The 22,117-nt window shown below is 43.1% G+C and overlaps 1 protein-coding gene across 1 annotated transcript in view; it reads left to right on the forward strand.

Moving 5' to 3' along the window:
• Positions 1–4,055: 4,055 nt before the first annotated feature.
• PRR14L (proline rich 14 like) overlaps positions 4,056–22,117 on the forward strand; it is a 44,290-nt gene continuing 26,228 nt past the window's right edge. The window contains exons 1-2 of the mRNA XM_065890474.1: positions 4,056–4,529; positions 15,942–16,014. Of these exons, the coding sequence (XP_065746546.1) occupies positions 4,056–4,529; positions 15,942–16,014 (547 nt within the window). The remainder of the gene's footprint in view (positions 4,530–15,941; positions 16,015–22,117) is intronic.

The raw sequence follows: 22,117 nt of genomic DNA on the forward strand, positions 1-22,117 counted from the left end.
AGCTTTCTATGGAGGGGTATATTTCTGTACCATCATTTTAAATTGCTCCATTGCATTCAGAAATTTAAAGAACTTGAATGGTAGAATTCTGTTGTTTTTGCAGTCTTGTGGCATTACCAATATCTTGATAGAGGGAGAAAGTTGAGAGGACAGTTTAGTGATGCGAGCTAGTGAGTTGAGAATAATTGTAAACTGCTGCTCTAGGCTTGCATCTAAATATGACTTCACCTCTGAGGGTTCCAGCTGAGGCACTTAGCTGTTCTTGGTGACTCCACTTCACATACTGTTGAGAAACTTGAGGACCAGAATCAGGCTGCAAAAAGGAGGGAGTGTCTGTTTTGCTTCGACAGCCGATGTGCCTAGTTGTTTTACAGGTTGAAAAGTCTTATAATTGTGTCTCTACCAAACACACGTATCAAGAGATGGTAGTTTTGTGGCGTTTGGCTTTTGTATATTGGAAGTTATCTTTTGGTGACCAAGCTTTACAATTCTGTTTTGGTCCACACCAGTTTACCACATAGATGGAAGTGTAGGAAAGGTAATGGCACTGTTTTTCCTGAGGAATATTTTGAGCCATTTTATGTGATTATCAATATTGCCTCTTTGTGATAAGCATCTGCTTAGGAAGCATGTATTTGTGCGTGATTTTGTGTTCAGAACAAAATCTTGAGTTTGGACCGTGGGGTTGGAAAGGAGTGAGATTTGTCAGAGACACAGCTGGAGTTGGGACCATTGGTACAAGCGCTAATTGAACGGCATGTGGATGGTCAGATATGGTTACGTCTGGGGATTCAAGTCTGAGCGCTGGGGTAACGGGTGCTGTTACTAGGAGAGGCAATGGGATCAAGAATAAGCATATAACGCTACTGAGAGCCTCTTACTCATCCTGTTTCTCATAGCTGCTTGCATGTAGCAATACTCGATTATTCACTGCGTTGAATGGGTTCTATTTTAGGCATGTTACGTTTTGGGGGGGGTGCCATCCTTGTGAGTGAAACGTAGGTCACAGCTTGAGAAAGAGTTGGGGCTAGGGACAGATTTCTTTCTTTTAAAAAAATCAGCTTTATTAAGATATAATTCATATAACTTGTAATTCATCAACTTAAATTGTACAATTCAGTGGTGTTTGGCATAGTCTGAGTTGTGCAGCCATCACCACAATCAATTTTAGAACACTTTTATTGCGCCCAAAGGGAAAACTGTCCATCAGCCACTCCCTGTTTCTCCAACTCTTCCAGCAGTAAGTGGTTACTAATCCACTTTCTGACTCCAGATTTTCCTGCTCTGGACATTTCATGTAAGTGAGATCTTATGTGGTCTTTTGTGCCTGGCTTCTTTTACTTACATAAGGTTTTCAGGGTTCATCCATGTTGTGTCATGAATCAGCACATCATTTCTTTTCATAGTTAAGTAATACTCCATTGTGTGGATAGACCACATTTTGTTGATCCGTTCATCAGTTGATGGACATTTTGATTTGTTTCCACTTTTTGGCTCTTGTGAACCGTTCTGCGGCGAACATCCGTATACAAGTTTTTGTGTGGGTGTGTGGTTTTTGCACATGTTCCTCAGAGTGGAGTCGCTCTGTGGATCATGTGGTTACTCTGTGCTTAAAGAGACAGTTTTGAGTCATCCTGTTAGCAGAGAAGCTGCACGAAAAGGTGAGGTCATCAAAGAAGTGAATCCTGGGAAGGGAGGTATATCGAGGGTTGAACTTGAGAACACCCGCACCCTGACAGGCAGGGATACCCACGGAGCCCGTCTCCACCTTCTCTTCTACAGTAGTCTTTCCTGCAGTTACTCTTTTGGTATACATATGTGGTGTGACAATCAAAAGCTGGATTGTTATCTGTCGATGGGAAAGGGAAACTGAACCAAATTAAAATGGAGCACTTCCAACCTTTTGGGAGCGGGGGCATCAAATAGCAATTTCACTTTATCCCTTAACCCCCACGTATACACACACACACACACAAAATGGCTTAAAATCTAAAGTACCCCTAGAAATCCAGGAGCTAGAGGAGAAAGGGGAAGACTAGCTCCAGAAAGGATGCCTTTGTCAGCACGGTTTATGAAAGTCCCCTGTGAGTCTCACCTCACTCCTTTGCACGCCAGTGCATCTCTCCTTGCTTCTCCTTTGGATTCAAGTTTCTTCACCAGCCCTCCTGTGTTACCTCAACCTTATGGACCAGCAGTCTGCTTTCCTGTAATTTCTAGTATTTGTATTTAAGTTAGTGGTATCGCGTTATGTCCTTTCACCTTTGAGTAGGGTTCCTTGAAAACACTAAGGCGCTCGCTCAGCAGATGAGAGCATAGGGACGTGAGTAAACCAGCCACCACAGGTTGGAAAACCAGGAGGAGGGCAGAATGGTCTGGAATGAGAGGACCTGTCATCTGCCCTTCTCAGCCCCAGCTCCAGTCCAGACAGCACAAGCCAGTGTAGGGGACCTTCTGTCAAGGAGGAACAGTCGTCAACCCAGGAGTGCTCAAGGAGCGGGCTGCTCATTGACGGGGAGGCAGAGCGTGTGCCTTTGTGTAAGCGCCATCGGTGGACTTTCCCCTATAATCAGGGTATAAACAGACAGGGCCCAGGGCCGCTGGGTTGTAAGGAGGGAGTTACATGGTGTCTCGCAGAGTCCCTCATGCTCAAAAATCTGATCGTGGTCGTGAGACAGCCTAACAGTCAAAACAGTTCAGTAGCAAGCTCTGGGTATTACTTGTATGTAACATGTTTATTTTGGAGAAAGATGGACATTAGGAAGTGGTGAGAGTACATCTGAAACATCCTTTCCTATGTACATTTCGGCCAAAGGAATCTGCTGTCGGTACTTCCGATAAATTCTTGTTATGAACTCGGAGATTCCAAAGATTTCTCATCTTCTCTCTCCTCCTGTTTAGGGTTAAGGAAAACATCAAGAACGAAAGTGTGCAGTATCTCATTTGGTTATCATTTCCGCCTTGGTCAGGTCAAGTGGATTTTGTGGTGGAAACCACACGCGTTTGGTAGACTAAAATGGAAAAGTTACTGGCCAGGAGACCCTGGTTTTGGGTGTACCATTCCCTATCTGTGTGTGCGTTTGTTTTGATTACTTTAATAATACAGTATCATGAACTACTTAAATATGTACATTTTAGCAAATAACCCATGTTCCCATTACCCAATGTGAGAAGTGAAACATGACCAACACAGTGGAAGCCCTGGGTGACCCCCTCCTTCCCTCAGTTAACCATGTAATATTTTAGGCAGGTCACCTTTACCCTCTTCAGGTGTGGTGTTAGAACCTGTAAGAGGAAGACAACAGCCGCCCTGCTTAGCTCACTGGGTTGTTATGAGAATCAAATGAGTGGTGTTTGTGAAGGCACTTGGAAAATCTCGAGGTGCTGAGTTGAAGTCAGGAGGGATTTGCCCAAGAGCTGATTTAGTCATGTTTGGTGCCAACCTGTGTAGACACAGCTCAGGTGTTTAGTGAGCACTTTTCTCTATATCTTCTTCCAAAGAGAATTCTTAATGAAGAAAAGTCAGTGAATCGAATTCTTCAGAGTCCCTCAGTATGTGTTAATTCAGCAAATATTTTCTGAGTACCTGCTATGTGTGAAACAACTATTCCAGGCAACAGGGATATAGCAGCGAACAAAACGCGCAAGGTTCACAACCTGAAAACAATTCAAAAACAATCTTTATTTTCTTATTTACATTGGGTCTATCCTTGGATGCTTAGACATGTCTTATTCTCATCTACATTTGATGAGATCTCACTTAAATCCAGATTTATACTAAGAATTGTTCACAAGGCAGTATTTGCATTGAAATTAGACATGTCTATTAAAGGTTTAAGGTATTTATTTTCCTCAAACTCAGTCTCTTACAGAGAATTTTTTGGTGCCAGATAATGTTGGCATTTGAGTTAGAATTTTTTGCCTTTGTTTTAGCCAGTTTAAGCTGAGACAGCTTTCTACTACCGTGCAAGGTTTTAAACTTTTATCCCTTCCTTTGATTTGTGTCAGGGTGAGCCGTTTGGTGTAAAAGACTTGACTCCATATCTGCATCTGCCCCCATGCTGTCATCCGGCGTAGAGACCCAGCCCGTTCCACTCGATTCCTCCATGTCTGCCGAGGTGCAGGAATTATACTCTGAACTCCCAGTGAGTGTCTCCAAAGAGCTTCATGCTGACCCTGAGCCAAGTGCGATTCCAGATGTAAAACCTGGAGCCTCAAGCTCTCGTATAAGTCAGAGTAGGGCAGTGCCCTTGGAGCTGCAGAGGACTCCTGTGGAAAGTTGTCGTGAAGAAACCCCTGAGACCTTGGACCATGGGGGTGAGCCTGGGCGGTGTGGGCTGGTGGACCCCACAGCAGAAGGTTCTGTGGCTTCTGGGATCTTGGATAGGGAAGTGAAAGCCAACAGCATGGAGCAAAAGGTCTTCAGAGATGGAGGGGACCAGGCGGAGAGTGTAAGAGACCCCTGTGAGGGAGCAAAGGAAGACACACATCAATATTCCACAGCTGCGGAAGAGAAGCTCTGCCCCAGCCAGGTAAGAAATGAGATCTTGATGCAGATCAGTTGAGTGGGGATGGCATCTTTCCAACTGGACTAACACTTCTCAGAATAAAGTACAGAGTCTGACAGGTAGCTTATGATTTATTCTTGAAGCATTTCCAAAATGTTGATTTTGATGTTAACTTTCTTTTGATGATTTTAAAAACATTCGTGTTGCATCAGACACTTGAGGAGAGGAAGTGCTTATCTCATGAAAACGTGTCAGTCCTCTGACACAGCTACTGTATATGGAATGTTGAGTCTCTTTGTGATGGTCGTGTGGGATTTCTGTGCCTGATGTTAAGGAATGATGTGTACTCGTTCCTTGAGGTTTGGTAGTGTCATGGTTAGGATAGAGTGAGGTGTCACAGGGGTATCTTTGAGGGAGGCTGTTGACCCGGCTAGGGCTTCATAGGATGTATACCCTCGCGGGGTCTCCATATTTCAGAAGTAAGTCCTAAGCTTTGCAGGTCTAGAAGCTTGACTTATATCTTTTGTACGTCAGAGGTGATGATCTCCAAAGGACTGATCCAAGCTACCACCCTTCATGAGAGGCTGAAGCTTAAATCAGAAAGCCAGTTCTTTAACTAATACACAGTGAAAAGTGGAATCACTGCTTGGTATGGCATGGAAAATCTCATCTCTGTGAATTTGATATTGGAATAAGAGGGATTAGTTAGGTGAGACCAATGGTTAGTGAGCTAAGGTAGCCTGATGGACGCCAATTCCTAAAGGAAGTTTTACCTGCCAAGTGGACTAGAAAGCTTACTCTTTGCCCTGGATGGTGCCTTAGATCAAGAGTTAGTAAACTTTCTGTGTAAAGGGTCGTAAAGTAAATATTTTAGGCTTTGCAGGCCATATGGCCTCTGTTGAAACTACTCAACTCTGCCATTGTTGCTTGAAAGCAGGCATAGGTGATTCTTACAAAAATTAGTGTGGCTGTATTCCAGTAAAGTGTTGTCTATAAGCACAGGCTGTAGTTTGTCAACCCCTGCTCTATGTACTAATAAATTCGTATTCTCTGGGCTTCCTGGGCTAGGAAGCCCATTCCCCACCTGATAAAAATACATCATTTCTTTACACAGGTTGCAGGGCAATTGACTGTCATTAGTAGGCTGCGTATATTAACCATAATTAAGAATAGATAAAGCGTGAAGTAACAGTTGAAAAAAATATCAGATTTTATGCTGTGGTGACCTATCCTTAAAAATATAGTTAAATGAGCAAGGTAACAGACCCAAAGTTCCTTACTCCTTGCTATGGTGGGCTGCGTCTAACAAGATGGAAAGTTTTCTTCGTGTAAAATTTGATATAAAATGAAATTATGCGTATATAAATGAACACAACATACTTATATCAGTACGTGTATATACATACATATATACATACCACCCAACTCGAGAACTAGAAGATTACTGTCTCCCTATTCCTTTTCTAAACCATTCCCTTTCTCCCTTTTAACTCCACCAGAGGTAAATTCTATTTTGAATTGTGTAAAGCAAAATGAAATTTAATAGATATAAATGCAAGATTTTGTACTTGGTTTTCATAAAGGGAACTACACACAAGTGGAAAACAGAAGTGAAAAACAGAAACCCTACACGTTTTAACTGGTTAATTAGAATTGACTCTAGCTGCCAAGAAAAGCCAGTTTGCTCTTAATATACATTAACAAAATGTGTTGCCTGGACAGAGGTGGTGGTTATGTGCTTGTGTGCTGGTTCGCCTGTACCTAGAGTATCATCCTCATGGTTCTCTCTCCCCTACCCACCCAGCACTCAGATGAGCTCAAGATACAGGGAGGATGGGGTGGGGAGCAGAGGGGAAGCAAGGAATGAGTCAGTGTTGGGGTTCCTGGCCAAAGCAGAGCCTGTCCCTTCGTTTTCACATTGAGCCTGGGGTCATGTGGGAAGAATGTATTCATGGATAAGAATTCACACTAAGGACACAACGTGAAAATACCCCATTGGAAGCCGAGTTGCTGGGTCTTCCTGAAAAATCAGGAGGAATGAGAGAAGCCTTTGCGACTTTGGAGGGTTGAGCAGAGCAGTTCTGTTGGGCACAGTTAAGCTCAGGGGAAGACGGGTGGGACGGTGGCAGCTCCTGACATTCTTAGCTCACAGCACTATTGGAAATCTGGATGAATGCTGCAGGCCTCAGAAAAGCAGACATGCCATCCCGGAAGGTCTGCAGACTCCAGACATCTTTGGACCCCAGGTTAACTCTTGCTAGATGGCAAAAAACAGCACAAACATAGTCAAAAGACAACTGACACATTGGTAGGACATATTTGCAACGTATATCATGGATAATGGGCTTATATCTCTAATGTATAAAGACCTCTTAAATTGGGGAATGAAAAAACCCAATAGAAAAATGGAGGAGACACTTGAGTAGATAAGTCACTGCGTACATGTGTGTTTGTGTGTGTGTATTGTGTTTAAACATATGAAGATGGCCAACCTCACTCATAATTAGAGATGCAAATTTAAACAACCCATGATACTACTTTTATGAAACCTATCAGATTGGTGAACATGAAGAATTATGACAACACACCTGGTCGGCAAGGCTTTGAGGAAAAGGGCTATTCTCACACATGGCTGGTGGGAACACATACTGATACAACCTTGTAGAAGAGGAATTGGGCTACACTTAACAAAACTATGCCCTGACCTGTTGACCCAGAACTCTCATTTCTAGAGAGTATCTACCCTGAAGATACACCTCCCACAGCATAAAAATATGTATACACAAGGTTATTGTTTGAAGCGTAGTTTATTATTGCAAAATGTTGGAAGCAACCTAAATGCCCACATATAGGAGACAGGTTGAATAAACTATGGTATATAAACATCCTTCCCTGGAGCCCTGTGCAACTGTAATAAAGAATGAAGATCTCCATGTACAGGTACAGGTGTCCCCTAGACCACTTCTGTGTTTGGTGATTCTCTGGAATTCACAGGACACTGCACATGGTCATATTCACAGCTAAGATTAATTACAGTGTAAGGACATAAAACAATCAGCAAAGGGAAGAGGGGCATGGGGGCAATGTCTAGAGGAAATCATGCACAGGCTCCCAGGAGTCCTCTCCGAGTGTAGTCACACACACTTCACTTCCTCTGGGAACAAATTCTGCTCATACACGTGAAATGTCTACCATGGAAGCTTGTTAGAGTTCAGGCTGGTCACATGGGCATCCTCTGGCTGGCACATACCAAAATCCCAGACGTCACAGGAGGAAAGCAGGGGTTCCCCATGAATCACATTGTTGTATAGGTGTCATGAGCCACTCTGATCATTTAGGAAATAGTGGAGACTCTCCTGCAATCTAAGTTCCCAGATGCTAGCCAAGGCTACCCTTGTAAGCATGTCTTTCTTAGAATAACAGTCAGGCCTGCTGCTGTTAACTCTTCTGCAAAGGATATACTAAGTGAAAAGAGCAAACTGTGAAGGACTTTCTACAGTATCCTCCCTTTCATGCATGAAAGAAGGGGAAATAAGCAAGTGTACAAGTGTATGCTCATTTGTATAAAACACACACGTGTACACACAGGAGGGATGAGCCAGAGAAGAACCGTGTCGCTTCTGTGGGGTTCCTGCCCCCCAGATGCACAACCAGGATCTAATCATGAGGAAACATCTGACAAACCCAAACCAAGGGACTTTCTTTCCAAAAGTTATGAAAGATGAATATGTACGGAACCCTCTCAGTTGAAAGGAGACTGAGGAGGCACGATGACTAAATGCATTCTGGGAGCCTGGATTGTAACCTGGTCCCGAAAAAGGGTGTTATGGAGCCATTAACAAGGTTTGAATAAGGTCTTAAGACTAGTTAGTATTTTATTAGTGTTAATAACTATACTGTGGTTATGTAAGATGTTAACATTAGGGAAAGCTGGATGAAGACTATACAAGAAATTTTTTTGATCAATATTTGCAATTTTTTGGTGTATGTAAAAGATATTTCTAAATCAAATGTTTAAAAACTTTAAAAATATTATAACAATTAAAAAACAAAACAAAAACCTCTTCTTGATAGAGGGAGACAGAATTTAACTCAGTATGAGAGGTGCTTTTTAACAGCTAGACCAGCTAGAAATGGCTTAGGTTACTCAGGGAAGTCCTATTTATGAAGAGGCTCAGTGACTGTCAGGAATATAGCAAAGGGGATTCTAACTCAGACAAGCAACCTCAGAGGTGTTCTTTTCCATGCTGACATTCTGTGATTTTGTTCTAATAGTTGATTTGCCTTTAGCAGCATTCCACAAAGTTTTTTCCTTCAGCTGTTGTTCATCTCAAACCAACAAAGAGGCTCACAATCGTGCACTGGCTCCAGTTTGGAGAAAAGTACTCAGAGGCTATCACTTAACCCACTCTTCTCTGTTCCCTCTGAACCAAAATCAGTCAAGGCGGAAGGGTACTGACTTCAACAGAGCTCGGCTCCAGGAATAAGAACTTGCTGTGGTTGTGAAGGACGGCCACCTACACTTTCTGGCGTGGAGTGCATGAATTAAATGAATTTAATGAAGTTAAGTCTGCTTGGTGAATTTCCCAGTTCATGGAGAAGAGCAGCACCAATATTTAGAATTAGAAGTTTATGCTTTTTTGTACCTTGGGCCCTGATGAAGCCTAAACTGTTTTTGTTAAATATTCATTTCATTCACTCATTTAACCTCTCAAGGTCATTATTAGTTGTGTTTTTGTTTTTATGTTTTTTTTTTGGTTGTTGTTGTAAAAGAAAAACAAAGTACGTTATTTTATGAAGCAACTTATTTTTAAATGTTGGTCTTAACTTTTTTTTTGGCTTTTTTTTACTGTGGTAAAATACATATAACATTTACCATTTTTATTATTTGTAACGCTTCAGTGACATTAAGTACATTCACGTTGTTGTGTAACCATCACCACCATCCATCTCCAGAACTCTTTTTATATTCCCAAATTGGAACTCTGTCCCCATTAAACAATAACTCCCCATATGCTCTCCCCCAGCCCCTGGTAACCCCCGTTCGCCACCTTTCTGTCTATGAATTTGTCTGCTCTAGGGACCTCATATAAGTGCAATCATACAGTCTTTGTCCTTTTGTGACTGTACTTGACATTTTCTTTAAAGATCCACGTGGGGCTTCCCTGACGATCCAGTGGTTAAGACTCTGTGCTTCCACTGCATGGGGCAAGGGTTCAATCCCTGGTTGGGGAACTAAGATCCTGCATGCTGTGTGGTGCAGCCAAAATATTTTTTTAAAAATTTAATAAAAAATTAAAAAATAAAGATCCACTTAAAAAGTTAAAATAAATATTCCAGTCATGAAATATTTCAATCATGAAAAGTTAAACCAGCAAAAAAATCATTCTTTCCTGCCTTATGATTGTGTCAAAAAGTTATAAGTACCTGTAACTGGTACTTTTGTCCTTTGATCTGGGATATTCTGTTATCAGGAGGGGACAAGAAAGGCAAAAACAAGGAGGGGAAAGAGTCTGGGAACAGATGCGTGGAAGGGACAGCTGCAGGAGCCACGCTGAGTGATGAAAGAACCGTTCAGCTGTGACCTCTGCACTCACAGGAGGAAGGTCAAGAACTACGGTGCACACAGAGGTTACGGACCAGGATACGGAAAAGACTGGTCTTATTTAAGAATAAAGTTGAAAGACGGGTATGCGACATCCCACACAGGTGATTTGACATTGAAAACTTTTTTTTTCCTGATTTGAACAACCAACTTTCTTTTCTTTTTTTTAACTGAAGTATAGTTGGTTTACAACGTTATATTAGTTTCTGGTGTACAACATAGTGATGTCGTTTTTGTTTTCTTGGCTGCGCAGTTTGTGGAATCTCAGTTCCCTGACCAGGGATTGAACCCAGGCCATGGCAGCAAAAGCCTGGAATCTAACCACTAGGTCATCAGGGAATTGCCCAATGTAGTGATTTTTGACATTTTTATAGGTTATACTTCATTTAAGGTTATTACAAAATATTGGTTACATTCCCTGTGCTGAACATTACATCCTTGTATCTGTGAAAACTCTATACCATGGTTTGTTTGTTTTTCTTGGTGCTTAGATGTAAGCTGTACACAGAGGTAGATCTGCCGGGGTGAACGTGTTGTAAAAGCTTTGGCTTCAAGATACATCATTCATGCTCAACACAGACACAGAAAAAGTTCTGAATTGTCTGTTAGCGGAAACATATGAAGACTCAGTACGCATCTTTCGACAGATATTTGAAAGCATATGGACAGGAGACATCAAGTCAGGAAGCACAATGGCTGTTGATCACCCGAGGCATGTTATGCTATTGGAGAAACTTGTTATTTAATGGCATGTTCAGAAAAGACCCAATCTTGTGCAATTTATGTGACTTTACTTAAGGGAAAGGCTGTTATGCTAAATGCCCATTAAGCTTCCTTCCTCATCACCCTGAGCGTCTCTGATCCTAAGGGAAATTTGCAATAGTGTGAAGCAGCTTGCTGTTTGCTTAAAAGGAAATCTTGGAAATAACTCATTTTCAGTGATTTAAAGGTGAAAAAATCTGAACTTCACACTCTCAGTAGTACAGTTGGTGGCCATAAGGTGTTCTCCCGGTCTGCCAGGGTCCCATGGTCCCCACAGTGATGGTTTGCCGTGGTTCTCAGCTCATATTGTTAAAAGTGTGTGACAAAGAAGTGCCCAGAGCACCATTCACATATTGCTGGGACTTAAGGTGGAACTTTCTCCTTATTAGTTTAGCAGTTCTCTTAGATAAATCCTTGTGGCGGACTGTTATTAAATGCCTTACCCAGCTAACGTGATTGGTGCCTCATTTAAAGTTTCTCTGAATTGAGATACATGGAGGAAAATTCCTTTTTAGGCTCAGTAAAGATTTAAAGTTACTGTCCTACAGCGTAGGAAACTGAAAGGTCCATCTAGAGATCCAACATTTTGTTTATTTTCAGTGTTCTTCACTGTGAACATGATCACTGCTGTTCCCACAAGTGCCAGGAAATGGAAGGTATCTCATTTGCTGTGTGTTGGGGCCCTATTGTGTGTTCAGTGTGTCGGCAGTCCCACCTGAAGCTGGGACCACCACTGCTCCAGCTTAGGAAGCTCAGTCTTGGAGGGGGTCAGCGAGATCTGCTTACAACCAGGGCTCATGGCTCAGGTGTACCTCAGGCCCTGAGGAGCTTATAACTACCCTGCTTATAAAAGCTGAAGGGCCTGGTGTATGTTCATTTCCCTCCTAAAGATATTTGTGGGTTTTTTTTTTCTGGCTCAATACTAGCCTCATAGGAATGAATCAGTTTTGCGTCTTTTCCAGGATAAACAGCCAGCTTTGTTATTATTATTTTATTTATTTATTTTTGGCTGTATTGGGTCTTCGTTTCTGTGCGAGGGCTTTCTCTAGTTGCGGCGAGCGGGGGCCACTCTTCATCGCGGTGTGCGGGCCTCTCACTGTCACAACCTCTCTTGTTGCGGAGCACAAGCTCCAGACGCACAGGCTCAGTAGTTGTGGCTCACGGGCCTAGTTGCTCCACAGCATGTGGGATCTTCCCAGACCAGGGCTCAAACCCGTGTCCCCTGCATTGGCAGGCAGATTCTCAACCACTGCGCCACCAGGGAAGCCCCACAGCCAGCTTTTAATGGGAAATAAGATTACAGACGAACAGTAAGAATGGTTTTCAAGACACTCCTAAAATCTGCCTAAACTTTGGAGAAATATTTTAAGTTGGTTTTGATTCCAAGCAGTGGGCAAGAGGATGACATGTTGGCTGTGCCAGGCTGAGGCAGAGAATTTGCTGTCAGTTTGACAAATTGCACTATTACGTGGCATTTCGTATTTTATATAGTTTATATAATGCTACAAACTACTGCAATTATCTCATTTGATTTTGCAAGAGGGATCCACATGAACTTTTATCTTGGAAACAGATTTTGCAAGGAATGTTAGGATATTAACGATCAGATGTCAAGATTTAGTAAAATCTAGATGGTAGAGAGAAATGTTTAGGACTTTACCTCTAGGAATCCTGAAACTTAGAACACTTAGCTGATAAAATATTGTAGGAAAAGGACATTGTGTCTGATAAATTTCTGCAAGTGTTTATTACATGATCGGTTGGCTCAAGGGGATGGAGGGAGTTGCACACAGGATGCTTACGCTACACGGCATTGCTCGCAAGCGGTCTGTTCTGTTCCTTCATCTGCGTTTGGGACCCGAGGCTGGTTGAGCTCCCACCTGATCTGAAGATCACCCACTGCCGTGGTGCTGGTGGTTGGGGGTCCCTCACATCTGGACTCAGCCTCACACTGTTTTTCAACCCTGTCAATTCCTGATCATATCTAGACTTAAAACTTTGTAGGGTCCAAAGCCCTCTGTGAGGGGAAACTTGTTTTTCATAACTCAGAAACTTTCAGAAGTCAGCAAGGCAGGGGGAGAGAGGAGTCTTGTCACTCCTGGCGTCTGCTGCTCCCTTTCACTGTTAGGAGTCGTGGCTAAGCAGGGAGCCGGCGGGGGGTGGGGATGGCTTGAAGCAGTCAGGTTGGCACTGCACCAGGGTGTGTGCAGGCTCCAGCTAAGACATCTCCTTAGAGCAGCAGGTGGGGCCAGACTAAAATCCCAGCAGTCCCTCCAGGAGCCGGAGCCCTTAGGGTTCATCATATGAGCTCACCAGAGTCCATGGGAATCTGAAGGGGACCTGTATGCTGCTGGCAGGTCAGCTCTCACTGCAGTCTCTTTTAGGCCCAGAAGAGCTTAGGGCGGTCACTCCAGATGACACTGGGCTCTGTTGGTGACAGTCCTATTGGCTTTTCTCACAGGAAAGTGAGATCTAAGGTCTAAGGTCTACTGGATGGTGAGAGCTTCTGCTCATGGAGCACCCGTCCTGACGGGGCATCTTGCAAGGTGTCTGTAGTCCCCATTTATAAAACCACCTGTAAGCATGCACTCTGTGCAGCAAAGCTAGCAAGTGGGAGTCCTGCGGCTGAAACGGAGCTGCATCTGACTCCTCACCCCTTGGCTTTTGCTCCAGCACCTGGCCTTTCCCATAAAGTATTAACCTGAAGAAATACTCTAAATAGCATCTAATCTAATGCTTCAGACATTCAGTCTGAGAACTGGAAGTGTGGAGGGTAGTATCATTTTGGAGAAAGGATCAAGGGTAACTACAAATAATGATGTTTTCTTAACCTCTTATTTTGAAATAATTTGAGACTTACAGAAAAGTTGCAAAAGCAGTGTGAAGAATTCCCATTACCCTTCATGTGTATTCCTCACATGTTAACATTTTACCACATTTGCTTTTTTTCCCTTCTGAATAATTTGAGCATATAGTTGCAGGCGTGATGCCTAAATACTTGACTGTGTATTTCCTAGCAAACAACGGGCATTCTGTCAGGTGACCACAGTACCCTAATCAAAATCAAGAAATTAACACTGATCAGAGTACATTTGGCCAATCGTCCCACTGAAGTCTTCTGTAGCAAAAGAAAAGAAAATGCTTTCTTGGTCTAGGAAAAGTCCAGGATCATTTGTGGCATTCAGTTGTCATGTTTGTTTAGTCTCATTTAATCTGTAACATTTTCTCAGCTCATGACCTTGGCACGTGAAAGGGTACAGGCCATTTATTTTGTAGAATTTTCCTCAGTTTGGGTTTGTCTGATGTTTCCTCATGATTAGATCCTGGTTGTGCATTTCGGGGTCAGGAACCCCACAGAAGTGATGTGGTTCTTCCTGTGCATCCTCTCAGCAAGCGCCTGGCATTGAGGTGCCTCATTCCTGGGCAGGGGAACTGCCATCACCTGGTTCAGGTGGGGTCTGCCAGGCTTCTCCACTGTGAAGGTACTATTTTCCCCTTCATAATTATTAAGTATCTTGTGGGGAGATATTTTGAAACTATGTAAATATTTCTGTTTCTCATTCAAACTTTTAGCAACTAGTTTTAACATCCATTGATGATTCTTGAGATAATTATCACTGTGATGGTTGCCAAATGGTGATTTTCTAATTCCATCATTCCTTCTACGGTAAGTAAGAGCTTTTCTTCTCCCCATTTACAAATAAATTTGACCTGGCATCACGCTAGAATTTATACTCTTTTGGCCAAACGTGGTAACACGTAAGTTCTGTGGGAGATGGTTGTTTTAAGTTCATGCTGTGCAAAAGCATTCCACGCTGAAGTTGCAATAGAAAGTGAAGGAACAGTCCAGCTTTGTACATGACACTCCACGCCGGGCCTCTTCTCTCACTTCCAGTGATGTGATGATGCTTTATTTCCTCCTGTGTCCACCTGTATTTGCCATCACTTTGATCTTCTGTTTCCACCACAGAACTTTGCTTAGAAATGAAATGGTTTTGCTTGTTTGTTGTTGTTGTTTTTTGTTTGTTTTTTTTTGGTACGCGGGCCTCTCACTGCCGTGGCCTCTCCCATTGCGGAGCACAGGCTCCGGATGCGCAGGCTCAGCAGCCATGGCTCACAGACCCAGCTGCTCCGTGGCATGTGGGATCTTCCTGGACCGGGCACGAACCCGTGTCCCCTGCATCGGCAGGTGGACTCTCAACCACTGCGCCTCCAGGGAAGCCTTGTTGTTGTTTTTGTTTTAGGGTTTTTGGGGGGGGATTTTTTTTGGTGGAGAATGTGGGCAGTGATTTTTTTTTTAAGTGCTGTAAAAGTTATCAAGCATTGTAGCAGTGATTTTACCATCTGTCAATTTAAGTGAGTGCTGTGTCAGAATCTTTTACTTACCAGTTAATCCATGTGAAAAAAAAAATCTTTGGACAGAGAAAAAGGTGACCCAGAAGGAAACTTTGATGTGAGAAGCCATCATTGGTCTGTCAGTGTCTCCAGCTGGTCAGCCTGGTCGGACCCTTTCCTCACGGGGCCCCATGCCACACATGCGCTGCTGCTGCTGCCCCTTCCCATTTTCCTGAAGTCCCTCTGTAGGTTGTCATTGATGGTGTTCCTCCTTATACCCTCCTCCAGTGAACAGGGATGAAAAGGAAAAAGAGCCCTTCCAGGAAGTTTGAGAAAAAAATGAGTATGTGATGCTGAGAATGGTTAGGGACTGAGTTACATTCAACTTCCTGATGGTTTCCATTCAGATTTTCACTTAATTAAGATCACATTGCATCAATGTGTTTCTTGATTCAGAGGATACTTACAGGGTTTTGTTTGGATCTGCAGCCCAGCATTCTAAACCTCTGTTGTTGTCCAGACCTTGGGAAACTTGGCTTTTCAAGCTCAAATTCGAGAGAAGTGGAAGTTTTATTGATTATATTAATTTGAATTTGAGGTTTGCTTCAGTTCCCAGTCCTTGTGACTGCTAGCAAATTTCCAGGAGTTGGAAAGAAGACTCTCAGAGAATCATTGGCATTGGTGAGCTTGGGTGTCTCTGGATCCTTCCTGATGGCTGGATTTTCTTACCGCAGGAGGACCTCCTGATGCAGGCAAGCAAAGAATATCTATGCACGGACCTCCCTGAAGATGGTCTGAGGAACAAAGGTATTTATTTCTCTCACATCTTTTCCTTCTTCCATTATTAAACACACAATTTTAGTTCACACTGGGAACGTGAGGATTTTAGGTCCCTGCCTTGCCAGATGGACTTCACTGTAGCAGCTCTTGATATCATTGCCCACGGACGTACTTGGAGGCCCCTGGTATGATCGAGCGATGCCTCATTTGTGACAAAAGTTTGCTTCCCACTTTTTCTATAATGAGTCCGCATTGACTGTGAGTTGAACCTTAATGCTGGTGTGAAATCTTTCATTTGACTTTATAAAGCTGCACTGCTGTGTGGAAGGGTTCACGTGGACGGGGAGGAACCACCGCTGGCTGTGCAGGGCATCCTGCTCTGTTCTCGTGGACGGCGTGTCCACTCCCGGTCACCATGAGAGTTTGCAGAACAGTTTCTCACTTCCGTTACCTCGTTTACTCCTCAAAACCATTGTTGAATATGGGCATCTGAGATACTGCCTTTAATTTGATTGATTGATTGATTGATTGATTGATTTGATTGATTTGATTGAGGAAGAAGCTGAGGCCCAGAAGAGTGCTGAGCCAAGATTCTTCTCCCACCGCCCCAGGCTGAAAATAATCTTAGGCAACTTTAGCGAGGACTCTGTGTATCTATTTTATAATTAAGGTTAACAATGTAGAATAATCAAAACTGCAAAAAAAAAATACAGCAAATATGTTTGTGTGAACATTTTGTTACTGTGATACAACGTCAGATTTGACTCTGCTTCTTGGTAGCCTGGACAGAAAAGGAAGCACAGACCATCCCTATGAGAAAGGACGCTTGTCCCAGTTTATCACCCTGCTTCCTGCTGCTGGAGATTCTCTCTGTGGCTCAAAGCCTTGGCTGTCCAGTAGAGAGTAAAGTTCTGAAGATGAGAAATGTCGCTTTGTGCATGTCTCACCCAGTCTCAGGGCTTTATTAGGGATGCAGTTTAGTGCCATCACCTGTCCCCACCTTGATCTTTTTTTTTGGCGGTACGCGGGCCTCTCACTGTTGTGGCCTCTCCCGTTGCGGAGCACAGGCTCCGGACACCCAGGCTCAGCGGCCATGGCTCACGGGCCCAGCCGCTCCGCGGCATGTGGGATCTTCCTGGACCGGGGCATGAACCTGTGTCCCCTGCATCGGCAGGCGGACTCTCAACCATTGCGCCACCAGGGAAGCCCCCACCTGGATCTTTTTAGTGAGGCTCCAGTACTGGTATACTGAGTCGTAGGTGTGTTGGTGTATTTTCACCCACATCTTATCACAAAATTCACTGTGTATGGTATGAACTACATTTAACCACTGAATGGACCTTTTAAACAAGAGAACCAGAGTTATTTTCTATGACGAAATCTGCATTCTCAGACTTACCTGGGTACTCTCCACCTAAAAAGCTGGTCCCCACTGGACCTGGGTAAGTTGAGCTCTTCTGAAAAGTGTTCTCAGATAAACTGCTCTGTGGCACTTTTCTTCCTGTCCTAATGCCATTCTTCATTAGTGACTTAAATTAGTAAAATGAAATTGTTTTCCTCCCAAGCCATAGGGAAGGTTCTCAGGTTCATGTGGGGGAGCCTGGAAATGGCAGCTCTGCCTGACTTTTAGCAGCGATGGCCTAGTGCCCGACTGTGAGACGTTCTTCCATGCAGCCCCCGAGAACCTTGCAAGCTGGCCCTGTGTTACACTTGCGGGAACCAGCTCGGCTGTCCAGTGTCCCAGGCAGTTATGGCCAGGCAGAAAGGAGGGTTCTAAGCAGGCAGGTCTCCGCAGGAATTGAGCCCTGGGGGTGCAAGCAGGCCGTGCAGCTGCCACCACGGATTTGAGTTAAACAGATGCACATGCTCTACTGTCGTGCGACCAGCATTTCAGCTTGCTTTGCCAAGGTCAAGGTCAAACATTTACTAACTTACCATTTACTACAGAATTGAGAATTAAATGATGTTTCTTGGAAATCTGGTTGTACTGTCTCTCCAGGGGCCGCAGCGGCCAAAATTTTCACTCTGCCCCGGATTGTATCTCCTAGTTCTAGACATATTAGATATTTTAAGTTTTCCTGATGGAAATCTAATGGATCCTTGCTACCTTTGTTGTGAGCGTTTGTACCGTTGAGCACTGTGCAAATTGCTGTACATAGTTTTGTTTATACTAAGTTTTGCTTATTCTGAAATGGGGACACCTCTGAGGTCAGTGTTCTGTAATAATTTATAAATTTGCTGAGGGGTGAATTTGTGTCCCCCGTACTGAGCTATCTAGTAAGTGACCCTGGTGCAGCTCCCTTCTCTGTGGTGTTTTTCCTTCTCTCTATAAATGTCCTGTTCACAGCACACTCCCAGGTTCACATGGGATTCCAGGCTTTTGAGGCTCTTTACAGTCGTTCTGTCTGCTGTGGTTCAGTGAAGTAAAATGAGAACACGATTGACTCCTTAATAAAAAGGACCTTTGTGTTAACCAAAAGGAGTCTTTAATTTGTAGAATGCTATTTTGCATATCATTCCCTATTTCTTGATTGCCGTAAGGCGGATCTGAGAGAAGCGGGCATGGGGACCAGTGCTGGGTGTTAGTCAAGAGGCCATTTCACAAGGGAAGAACGTCCCATCAGGCCCTCTGACTGTGCCTCTCCCTCCCTGCTGTTCTGAGTGTTAACCTGGCTGTTTCACCATAATTTTCTGTTCAATATTTTACAAAACTAATGTTATCAATTTTTTTCCCTTGTAACTGGGCTTGATTGGGAAGGTTGAGTAAGAAAGATGGAATGGGCTCCAGGAAAAATACAAATATTAGTTCCCACTAATTACTGTGAGACTTAGTTCCCATAGTAACAGTCTCCGTTAAGGCTTATGTGGGAATCCTCTGAAATAGTAGGGTCACCAGAAATTGGAAGAGCGTTAAGGAAATAAACTTCGACGCAGAGGTGAAATCATCAAGGAGGGAAAAGCTACCTTATATAATTTTTGGAACTAGATAGTTTAAATTGTTTAGAATAACTAAAGTTGAAACAATCTTTTCATAGCCTCTATTTCTATTATGTGAATAAATTAAGCATTTTAAGGAGATGGAATGAACCTATCAATAAAGCCCTTAGGTGGTATATGCATCCAGATTCTTGGAGTTTACTGATCTGTTTGTATAGTTTGGAATTACTATCTCATGTTTTGTATTCCCTGTTTACGTCATTATCCTCCTATAATTTACATTTTGGGGAGTGGAAAGTTGAAAAATCAGCCAGTACCACACCCATTTAGTAGGCTACAACGAGGAGGTGTAGTAGACATTTGGGGAACTAGTTTTTCATTTTAAAAAAAATTAAGGTATAACTTACATATATTGAAATTCACCCTTGTTTTGGGTGTGTATATGGTTCTATGAGTTTTGACAAATACATACAATTGTGTAATCACAACTGTACCAGCACAATCAAGAAAAAGAACATTTCCATCACGCAGCAATCTCTTGCAGGCCCCTTTTATAGTCAGTCCTTGCCACCCCCAGCCCTTGGCAACCACTTATCCATGTTATTTCCCTATCGTTTTGACTTTTCTAGAATGGCGTATACACGTAATCATGTGGGGGAAGTCTATGAGCCTGACTTTGTTCATTTAGTGTAGTGCATTTACAGTTAATCCACAGTGCTGTGTGTATCGTAGCTCATTGCTTCTTACCTCTGAAAGGTATCCTGTCGTCTAGTTGTATCACGATTTATCTGCTTCTCATTCGAGGGAAATTTGAGTTGTTTCCAGTTTTGGTAATTATGCATAATGCTGCGGTAAACACTTTCATACAGTTTTTTTTTTTTTTAATTTACTTTCATTTATTTATTTATTTATAGTTTATTTGGGCTGCGCTGGGTCTTAGTTGTGACGTGCAGACTTCTTAGTTGCAGCATGCATGCGGGATCTAGTTCCCTGGCCGGGCCCCCTGCGTTGGGAGCATGGAGTCTTACCCACTGGACCACCAGGGAAGTCCCTTGTACAAGTTTTTGTGTGAACTTGAGTTGTCATTTCACCTGGGCAAATACCTAGGCTTGGGACTGCTGGGTCATTTGGGAAGTATGTGTTTAATTTTACAAGAAATTACCAAACTGTTTTCCAGGATGCTTGTACCCTTTTTTATTCCCACCAGCAATATGTAAGAGTTACAGGTGAGGAGTTGAATGCTAACGCATTATTTGTTGACTTATCTGGAATTCAGAAAGCCAGGTGTCCAGTGGTCAGTACAAGCATAGGAGGTGACGGAACTAGTAGGGCTGTCTGCCGCAATCCTACCACCAGTAGACAGCCTTTGTGAACCTCCACCAGAGAGCTTCCTTTTATAAGGCATTTCAACATTGCTAACCCATTACACATCTTTCCAAGGACAAGATGCAGGATAAACCAAAACTTACGTCATATTTAGTTTCCATGCCTAGCCACTTAAATTTTGATCCAGGAAAATGTTGTCATGGAAATGCTATTGAATCTTTGTCAGCCTCCAGCATGTCTGTCCTGAATTAGGGTCATTTGGAGATAACACCAAAGAGGTGTCTGAGTTTTCTGATGTAACTTTTATTATAATTGGAGTATGAGCACTTTTTGAAAAAACAATTTCATGGAGATATAATTTATAGACAATAATTTTCACCCATTTAAAGTGTATACTTCAATAATTTAATTTTTATCACTTCCCAAAGAAACCTTGTACCTGTTAGCAGTCATTCCCCATCCCCACATACCCCCAGCCTCCTCCTGTCACTAATCTACTTGTGTCTCTGTAGATTTGCCTGTTATGGACACTATAAATGAGACCTTACAACATATGGTCTTTTTGTTTTTGTTTTGTTTTGGCTGCATTCTGGAACTTGCAGGATCTTGGTTCCTTGACTAGGGATCGAACCCGAGCCCCAGCAGTGAAAGTGCCGAGTCCTAACCACTGGACCACCAGGGAATTCCCAAAATGTTCCAATTTCTCCACATCCTTTATCAGTTATATTTTATTTATTTTTGGCTGCATCGGGTCTTCGTTACTGCACGCGGGCTTTCTCTAGTTGTGGCGAGCGGGGGCTACTATTCTGTGTGATGTGCGGGCTTCTCATTGCAGTGGCTTCTCTTGTTGCGGAGCACAGGCTCCAGGCGCACGGGCTTCAGTAGTTGTGGCATACGGGCTCAGTAGTTGTGGTGCATGGGCTTAGCTGCTCTGTGGCATGTGGGATCTTTCCAGACCAGGGCTTGAACCTGTGTCCCCTGCATTGGCAGGTGGATTCTTTAACCACTGTGCCACCAGGGAAGCCCCCAACAGTTATCTTTTGTTTTCTTTTGAATAATAGCCATTTTAATGGGTGTGAATTGACATCTCATTGTGGTTTTGATCTTCATTGTTCTTATGACTAATGATGTTGAGCATCTTCTTATGTGCCTATTACCATTCGTATGTCTTTGGGAAAATGCTTATTCAAGTCCTTTTCCCTTTTGTTTTTCTTTTTTAAAAAATGAATAATTTTATTTGTAAAGCAGTGTAGGATTTACAGAGAAATTAAGCAGATGACACAGAGGGTTTCCATCCCAACCTTCACTCCCCTCCACACCCCACACCCTCCCACGCCCCCCCCTCCCCGTTTCCCCTATTGTTAACGTATCAGTATTGTATATTTGTTACAGCTCATGAACCAGTGTTGTTATACAGTTCATAGTTTATTCCGATTCCCTTAGTTTTTCCCTAATGTCCTCTTTCTGTTCTAGGGTCCCATCTAGGATCCCACCTCACATTTAGTCCTCTTAACCCCTTAGGCTCCTCTTGGCTATGATGGTTTCTCACACTTTCTTATTTTTGGTGATGGTGAGAGTTTTGAAGAATGCTGGTCGAGTGTATTGTAGAATGCCTCTCCACTGGGGTTTGTCGGATGTTTTTCTCATTAAGACTAGGGTTATTTATGGGCTTGGGAGAGGAAACTCCCACAGGTAAAGTGCCACTTTCATCACATATCAAGGGTACTTACTATAAACGTGAAGTGGTGTTTGTAAGGTTACTCCCCCTCCCCCTTTCCATACTGTCAGCTCTTTGGAAGGAAGTCACTATGTACAGACAACACTTGAGAAATGGGGAGCTCTGCTCCCTCTGCCTATTTTTAAATTA

This window comes from Phocoena phocoena, chromosome 13 (assembly GCF_963924675.1).
Source record: "Phocoena phocoena chromosome 13, mPhoPho1.1, whole genome shotgun sequence".
Taxonomy (NCBI): Eukaryota; Metazoa; Chordata; class Mammalia; order Artiodactyla; family Phocoenidae; genus Phocoena; species Phocoena phocoena.